Source organism: Cyprinodon tularosa, unplaced genomic scaffold, assembly GCF_016077235.1.
Source record: "Cyprinodon tularosa strain WSP-4 unplaced genomic scaffold, ASM1607723v1 ctg58, whole genome shotgun sequence".
Lineage (NCBI taxonomy): Eukaryota > Metazoa > Chordata > Actinopteri > Cyprinodontiformes > Cyprinodontidae > Cyprinodon > Cyprinodon tularosa.
The window spans coordinates 456590-465869 of record NW_024039318.1 but is presented as its reverse complement, the minus strand read 5'-3'; the positions used below and the strand labels follow the sequence as shown (position 1 = coordinate 465869).

General features: G+C 39.5%; 1 protein-coding gene across 1 annotated transcript in view; it reads left to right on the top strand.

Moving 5' to 3' along the window:
• The first annotated feature begins 1289 nt into the window (after positions 1–1289).
• ppm1lb (protein phosphatase, Mg2+/Mn2+ dependent, 1Lb) overlaps positions 1290–9280 on the top strand; it is a 54486-nt gene continuing 46495 nt past the window's right edge. Inside the window, exon 1 of the mRNA XM_038306365.1 lies at positions 1290–2132. Within this exon, the coding sequence (XP_038162293.1) occupies positions 1734–2132 (399 nt within the window). The 5' untranslated portion in view covers positions 1290–1733. The remainder of the gene's footprint in view (positions 2133–9280) is intronic.

The following is a 9280-nucleotide window of genomic DNA, read 5'->3' as shown; positions in this document are numbered from 1 at the left end:
AATTACTGACAAAGATATAAAAAAATGAATATCAGTAAGAGTTAACGTTGTTATTTTATGCAGTTCAACATAATGGGATAAGAGGACAGTTTGTAAAACCATTGCCAAAAACATTTGGGATGTTCTGCGTATCTCTTCAGTAATCTTTTTTGTCATATAATTACAAAAAGTCTAGTCCCAAAAGTTCAATAGCGTGGATGCACCTGTCACGGGCACTCGTTTGGATGCCTTCAGGTGTGGTCGGAAATAGTTTAACCGTTTGGATTTGTATTGTTCAGCTTGTTGGTTGTGAGAAAATATTTGAGCAGCGATTGCAAGGTTGTGTATTTTGAGAGAAATATGAAGCTTCATTAGGCTATTATTTTCTTCAAATCTCTCATAGTGCGTTATTTTTAAAACGTTCACTTCCATTTAGATTTTTTCCCCGTTTTTTTCTCGGTTTTGTTGTCCATGGGGTCCAAGGGGAATACAATCCCCCCCCCCCCAGGAAAATACAGAGCGAGATTCAGATACTTTAAAATAGAAACTTAAGGTCTTGAACAGTAATGAAAGGAATGTCATGTGTGATAGTTGGTAGCTGTTTGACACACAAAAAATATATAGACCTAAAAAAAAAATACACAGGGGCAAAAAATATTTATTTTAAAGCCAATGTGTGTATAAACAAAATGTTTTAGTTAATTGTGTCCAAGGGAAACACGGGGGCAGCAGTAACACTCTGAAGGGGAACCAATATACAAACATTTAAGATGATAGATCCAGAATTCATGCTAAATTCATGCTCTTTTCAGAACTAAATTTTGAATTATTTGGGGTGAAGATAAAACTATGTGCTTCTGCAAGTCTGCAAGTCTTCAGTGAAATCATAGATAGATAACTACTTTAACAATAACCTAAACATTCCTAAAATGTGGATATTAGTAGATTTCAATTCCATATTTTGTCCAATATACCTTTTATTTACACAGCGTAGATGTTTTAATATATGTGTCTATTTGTTAGCAAAGGCTGCAGGAAAGGATAGTTTGTCTTTATTTAGAAAATATGAATGTCGTGCTTGTTCCTGTTGGAAAAGTGTAGATTGACCCTGAGGTTCTGGTGCCTTTCGGCCACCCTTCAATATGCATTGGTTATTGCCTGGCCACCCCTATTAGGAGTTTCTTTCACTACGCCTCTGCGTGGCAACATTTAAAATACATTTTTTTATTTTCAATGGACACGAGGGTACCAAAAGGAATGGATTTAAATAGTCCAAGAAACATTCCGAGCAGCACCTGAAGGCATCACCGTGGTTTATAGCAGCAGTAACATAAATTCACAGTCAGTGTGGGCACTGGCGACTTTAAAGGGGCAATACTTCCAAGACTGGGAACTCTGCTTGAGCTGTTTGGAGGAGACCTTCTTGTCGCGACTTTCTTAATTTAAGTAAGCTGAACTTTCAGCCTAATTTAATTCTTAAAGCGTTTTTTTTTTCTGTGTTGATAGGGCGCAGTAGATGGTAAGCCCACAGCCGTTGGTGGCTCAGCCCCGCGCGGCTACATGCTAGACAGAAACCACTGGAGGATCCCGTCTTTCCCTGTTTGCTCCCTCTGTATGCACGAAATGCTCTAAAAAGTATAAAATTTTAATCTCTTTGCATTTTTTGTTAAATGTGCTACAACAACAGCAATGGAGTGAAAGAACAACACAGCGACCTGGCGTGGTTTTTCCCTGAGCTGCGTGTAAACAAATAGATGATAGAGGATACGATGACCCTGCTGTCTCTCTTGGGTAGGATCATGCGTTATTTTCTGCTCAGACCGGAGACCTTGTTCCTGCTGTGCATTAGCCTTGCTCTGTGGAGTTACTTCTTCCACACGGATGAGGTGAAGACCATCGTCAAGTCCAGCCGGGATGCTGTCAAGATGGTGAAGGGAAAAGTGGCGGAGATGATGCAGAACGAGCGCTTCGGCGGACTGGACGTCCTGGATGCGCAGTTCTCCAAGACCTGGGAGTTCAGGAGCAACAATGTGGCCGTGTACTCCATCCAAGGCCGGCGGGACCACATGGAGGACAGGTTCCAGGTGCTCACCGACATCGTCAACAAGAGCCATCCGTCCATATTCGGGGTGTTTGATGGCCACGGAGGAGAGGTGAGTCTTTATTTCTGTCTTTATATCTTTAAAGCATCTTCCATCAGGTTCTCTCTGTGCGAAACACATGTGCACTGCAAAAAAAAATAAATCTAAGTTAGTTTAGTTAGCATTTCCTTGAATTAAGCAGTTAAGTGATACTTTCCCAATGTAATAAAGCAATTTACTTTCAAAATAAGAAAAAAAACTCCATAATATCTAATTTTCTAATGTGTTATTTATTTTAAGACTAAAAATGCTCATTCCATTGGTAGATCATCTTATTTAACTGCTCAAATTAAGGGTAAATCCACTTAATTTAAGACATTTGTACTCATTTTTAGAACGTTTTTTCAGGGTGTCAGCTCCACTAACGGGATTTCAAGATGATTCGATTCCTTATCGATTCCCGCATCGATTCTGTGAAATGATTCGATTCCTTATCGATGAACTCGGTAAGTGCATAGTGACATTCGTCTACCTTCGCCTGGGACATTCTATTTCCGTCTGCCGTGGTGAAAACAGAATGCAGTGACCGGGAGCTGCCAGCCTCTGAGCCAGCCAGGCTACCCGTCTCTTTACAGTCATCTAAATCTAATGGAGAAGGCATCCGTTTAATGAAAAAGCATTTCTGTGCAATTTCGGGAAATAAAATCATCTCCCCCTGACTTAAATAAACGAGCGTCACCTTGATCTTGCTCCCTGAACTGCAGAGCAACTTCGTAGGTAGGAAATTGGTTTATTTCCAGAAATGGCATTTGATTTACTAGGAGCCACATTAAGCACAGCCAGTGATTTAAAACTAGCTACTTACCACCAGAGTTGCCTTCCATGCTGGTCGTATCACTAGCTTCTGTCCGGAAGCATCAAAAACACGGCTTTCGTTACAATGTATGCCGTGTTGTGTGCGCAGGTGTTTCTGCATGTTGGATGCATTGCCTCCCGTAGATGTTACTGCCACTTTACATCTAAACTTTCGATCGGTTTAACCCGATGGGACACCATTTTTTTTGTTTTGCTTTTCTAGACTTACGCCTGGTCACGTCGTACTTGCTTATTGAATGCAGTGTGCGTAACTTGCGTAAGAAACATGACATAAGCCGTGCTGCCCAGTGCTAGGCTCTGGTGCTGCCTGGAACTGTTAAGAGAACTGTTAAGCGAGCTGCCAAAAGGTGCCATGGAATTGGAACACACGGAACCGGTTCTGAACAGGAACCGGTCTTTGATTCCCATCCCTACTTAAGCTGGTAGATTCTGTTGGGATTTTATGTGACAAATCTACAGTTTGATGCATAGCTAATAGGGAAGTGGAAGAACAATGGATTTCAAAGAAGTTGCCTAAAGGCCTTGTATCCATAATATGTAGAAACTAATTTACTGACAGCACGTAAGGTGCAGGAGTTAGTCCTGAACCAGGAGTGTCTGCGATTTGAAAACCTCAGCTCCATCCGTCTTGTGTCCTTTGGCAAAACCCTTCACCTGCATGGTGGTGGGCAGCATTGCTTCTGTCAGTGTGCCCCAGGGCAGCTGTGGCTGCATACAGGTTGTGTAAACAAAACTTGTCCCTATCTTATCTCATACTCATTTATCTTGAGGTCATGAAATGAACTTTCTAATCTAGTAAGCAAATCTTCACCCTAAAGCACTGCGTTTTAGCTCTGACCCTAAATGTGAAGGGATTGTTTCAGGATTGCACTGTACACTATTCTTCGTATCACCTCTAACCAGCCTGAAGAGAAGCTTAGCACAGCATGACTGCTGCAACATTGTACTCCACTGGGGATGGTCTATTTAAGGTTATGTCTTGTGCTGGTTGATTTCAACATTTTCATTTATGTTTTCACCACAAAGTTGGAATTCGATCCTAACCGTACACACAGGACTTTCTTTTATATGCTTTCCAAGTCTCCTGCATAGCTTGTGGCTCACTTATCTCCATGGGGCAGTTTGTTCATAAATATTTTCGACTATGCATTTGTATTTATACTGAATCTGAATTATATACAGGTGAACCTTATTTACTCGTTATATGACAGGTTTCCATGTATAAGAAAGAAAGAAAAAAGAGCTGAAAACAGCTTCTTTCATCTCCTATTTAATAATTAGGTGAGATCTGAAGGCAGTTTGGTTCCACAGGGTTTTATTTGGGCTGTTGAAGTGAATGGGGCTAAACACGAATGCATGCCACTCTTCAATTAGTACAAAATCTCTATGTATCATTTGCCTTCAGCTTGCAGTTCCTCTCTACTTTGAGTTGGCTTGTAAAATGAAATCGGATGCAATGCATTAAAGTTTGTGGCTACAGTGTAACCAAATGAGAAAACTTCAAAGGTGTATAAACACTCTTTGAAAAGCTTTGTAGCTGATATTTAGTTTGTCTCTGAGTGAACTTATACCCCATTTTTAAATCCAGTGAATGTTCATTTGATTCAATCTAATGAGGCTTATGCAATGTGACAGGATCGGCAGAATAAATGATGAATCTAAAAGAGACAGTGGCTTAAGGTAAGGACATGTGATCAAATTTTTGCTAAGTCAGCTGAAACATTTCCAGGAACATTTCATGTAAATTTTTTACATTGTTAATATGATCCTAAACTGTTAAGGTGAAGTGTCACAAAACAGTCGGGGCCCCTAAGGAATATTGGTAATCCTGTTTTTTCTTGGTGCATATTTGCCTATTAATTTCCTGATTAAATCAAATCAAACCAGTTTTTTTTTTTATATTTTCTCACCAAAACATCTCAGCATGGTCTCTAAATATATTTTTATAGGTTGACTGCTAGACACCAGAATAAAATGTACCAGATGTGTTGTTGTTGATTCACAGCATTTCTGATCCAAATTTAAAAGAGACTCTAGTGTGATCTGAATCAATTGAGGTAATTGAGAGAAGGGAGGGAGAGAGGGAGGAAAAAAAAAACTGATTCACTACAAGATCCTTTAAAACAGTTGTTTCGTCTGGGCTCACAGCTGACTGCACTGATGCATAATATTGTCTAATACAAAAAAGAATTCATTTGATCTTGTCTCTTCAAAGTCTGCATTAGACATGACAGAAACCCCATCTTCTCTGAGGTCCACTGTGACCTTGCAGCGTTTTTCTTCGCTCTTATTGTTGACTTCATTGCTGTGGTCCAAAGCACGACAATAACAGGCTAAAAATAGCCAGTAATTGGCGTTAAAGTTACCTCTTTTAGAGTAAATTCAATTGCGTGGTTGCAGCATGTCCCTCTGCAGATTTTGACCAAAAGTGGTCAATTGGTTTTCCTCCTCTTTTTCTTCCCCCTCCCTTCTCTGCCATTTCCAGCCTTTCCTCCTATGAGTTCAGTTTTAAAAATCTACTGAAATAGACTTCCTTTAAGGTCTATGCAGAGTTTAGCCTGTTTTCATGTTCGTATCCTTGGTTTGTGAAACCAATTTGTGAAACAGGTTTATATATTTGGTAAATCTGAATTAATTTCCCTGATAAGTATTTTGAATAAACTAACAGTGATTTTATGCACTGTGTCCCAAGGCAGCACCAGGAATACAATATTCTTCAACTGGCTTGTTGTTTAGCTGTCAGAAGGCTTTTTTTCTTTCTTTTTCTTCTCTGTGGTTTAAATGAGATGATTGTTTGCACACTGTGTCATTAAAGCAAGGCTTTGCTTGCGTCAACATCTATCTATTGTTCAGGACTCTTCATCAGAAAGTTCACAAAGTCCAGCCCTTTATTTGTTTTAGAACAAATGTCATCTGAAGAAATGTTACCATTGAACTGATCAAGTCTATATCAGCTTATGTAAAACAAATCAGACTCTGTATCACAATTCAGTTAAAATTAATCAATTTAATTTTAATAAAATCCCAATAAAACATTTACAAATGATCTAACTTAGTCTAGATCATAAAACAATATAGTAAAAGGGGGTTTATCCATTTATGGATGCCTCGTCTGTTGATTAAAGTTGTCAGGCTTTGCTGCAATCACTTGTCCTGAAGAGGAAACAGAAATGGCGAGAAACCTCCAGCAGAACCAGGTTCGGTTTGAGCAGCCTTCTGCTGCGACTGGAGAAGAGGTTAGAGCAGAGCAAAATAACAAAGCCAGTAGGGTTCTCAATGGGAGGAAAAACAAATGCATGGGGTCATAGTAAAGACAATGGCACCAAGAGCTGTTTGGGCAAAAGACTGAAAGAAGCGCTGAGCTAGTCCCTTCATTAGGGAATCATTAAGGCTACTTTCACACTGCAGCTTGAAGTGACCCAAATCCGAATTTTTTTATTTTTTGTTTGCCCATATGTGACCTGGTTCTGATCTTTTCATGGCTGTCTGAAAAACACGGATCTGATTTTTTTCCAACGCGACCCAGGCCGCCTGGCTATGTGGTCCTGAATCCAATACGAATCTGATCTTTTTAAATGCAACCTGTGTCTGAACGGCCAGGTGGAATTCATCCGACCTGAACGCCATTAATACCCAACAAAGATCACTATTCTGCTTCTTGCTATGAAGAAGCAGCAAGAAAAACAACAACCATGGCGGACGATGATGCGGAGAGCAGTATTTATGTTTAAACATCTTGAATAGATTGTGTTTTTATGGTTGGGAAAGATCACTAGATGCGCTCCGACACTACCATCCATGTTTACTTCTGTAAACACAGAGCGAGCTGGCCTGTGACGTCATTGCGTCCTCTACTGAGCATGCGGGACACTTGCGTTGTATGACTGCTGTTCACAAAGGAGATCACATACAAGTCGCATATTTTTGGAAATGTGAACGGCAACGCAAAAAAATCGGGTTTTCACAAAACAATCGGAATTGAGCTTTAAGACCTGCAGTGTGAACGTAGCCTAAGACAGGTGTATCCCGTCCGTGTAGAAATGAGATGTGCAGAAAGATGCTGTCAGCACATCTGCAGCATTTTACACTTGTGGTGGCTTTTACTTTACACAATATTCTGGCCAACTCTAGCCGGGAGTGTAGAGCACAGACCACAAGCTCACAACACCACACTACAAACTTGACATTTCTTTTCAAGAGTTGTTCAGAGGCAGCTGACCTTGGTGATATTTTTGAGCCAGATTCTAAGATTTCTATAGGTGTTTATATTTGTAAACCTTTGCCAGTAGGAGGTGTTACTCATCTGGCAGTCGTAGTATGTGCATTGTTACAATTTTCCCCCAGGTGTGTGGTTTTGTAAAAGTGGCATGACAAAATTTGATCATGCAGATCTCACAGATGCACCAAGCAAGTAACAGAGGCACTCGCACAATAAAAATAAACATTTATGATGTGTTTCTCATAGTTAGGATTGATCTCAATAGTTTGCTGTTAAGGTTGTTAGAAGAAAAGTCATGAGAAGTTAGATCTGCTGTTAGTGCTTTACCACCCTGTTAAGAAGAATTACATTTCTAACAGTTCATCAATCGGCTCTACCTGGATAATCACTCCTGTTTGGGGTGTTTAATATGGGGTTATCCATTTTCAGCCTTAATAATTGTAAAATGTGCAATTTGCAAGGGGACTTCTCTGTAAATGAAAGTGGAGTTTTTCTTTTTTTTTGTCACTAAAAATAACTGGCAGAATCAATATTCTCCGACTTTTTATTCATTTAGCTGCAACATGAGCCATAGTTACTTGGATGCAGAGAGTCAGCTGAGCTCTGTTTGTTCCCGCCTCACAGTCAGGTGGTGGCTTCATGTTCAGAGAAGACATTCACAGGCCTGTTTCGCTCTGCAATCATTTTAATAGTAACTTTTTTTGGTTTGTCTTTATGTTGCTTCATCAAAGCTTTGTATTTAAGTTTTAAAAAATGGCATTTGATTGTGTGGGGATGTAATGAATAAGGTTTCCTGCTGAGGAGGAGGCAATGGGAATCCTCAGCAGAGAGGCAACACATGGCGAACCCCACAGATGTTAGACATTTTATGACTGCTGTCTGTATTTTTTGCTTTAAAGCAACTTTCGATTCAATTTAGTTTATTTATATAGCACCAATTCACAACACATGTCATCTCAAGGTACTTTACATTTCACCAGATAATAATCTCATTGATTATTACAATTAAAGAAAAAAATAATTTTGTTATTTAATCACCTTAAGATAGAGATTATAAAAGTGAACATGCAGCAATGATCATTTAATAAAAAAAGCCTTTTATTTGTACAGCTTGTGTTTTCATTGGGAATTTTTGTTTTTAATGAGGCTGGGTTTGTTTTGTTCTTTTCTGTTGGATAATCAAACCGTTGGTAATATGGTTTAAATAATAAACAGTCAGAATTCCTTATAGGCTTGCTCTAACTGGATAGGTGAAAGAAAGACCTGGCATGTAATAACATCACTGTCTGCATCACAGGATTACAGGAAGGCAAGGGCAAGTGTGTGAGACAAAATATTGTATGTTGCAAGCTTAAACAAGAATGCTGATGGTTCAGGTAGAGATAAGCTGGAGAAGATGTTGTTCCCTTCCACAGAGGGATGCATCTGTAACTTTAAAAGCCAAAGATCTATCAGGATCTCTGATTCACACTAACTCAGCGGTTCTGCTAGATGGACTTTACAGTCATTCGCACTGAAATGATCAGTCAGGCTTTCTTTTTGTCTGCTTTCTAACTCAGCTAAAGGCACAAAGGAGGAGAGGGGAGGGTGATGAAATAAAGCAAAGACCTGAGCTGAGAAAGGTTTGCTGAGCTAAGTGCTCAGGCTTTGTAAACGGTGCACAAGCTTTACAATGTGACCTACTGTTTCCTCCCAGCCTCTTCAGAACTGAAAGATGTCCTTTAAAGGAAATTTCAGTACAGAAAAGTTTTTGTGTTGTGATATGGGGAAAAACTAATCTATGTTCCAATTTTCTGATATGTCTCCAGTGTTTTTATATTTTCCTTTTTTTATTTAACACAATAAGGCAAACAAAAAGTATATTGAGGCTCGGATGATACTTTGGTTTACTTTGGGGAGGGCGGCAGTAAACCTCCCACCCAAAACAACTTCAAATTTGCAGACTGCTTTACAGCATACGTCACCTCCCCCTTTTCCCAAAGATGCGAGTCGATGCAACTCAAGTTCTCCGAGAGACTGTATATTTGTACAAATAGTTTACATTTTGGTTCACTGCTGCACTTTATAAATGGAAATGTTTATTTTCACTGCTAAGCTGCTGCTTATACACTGTCGGAACGCTGTA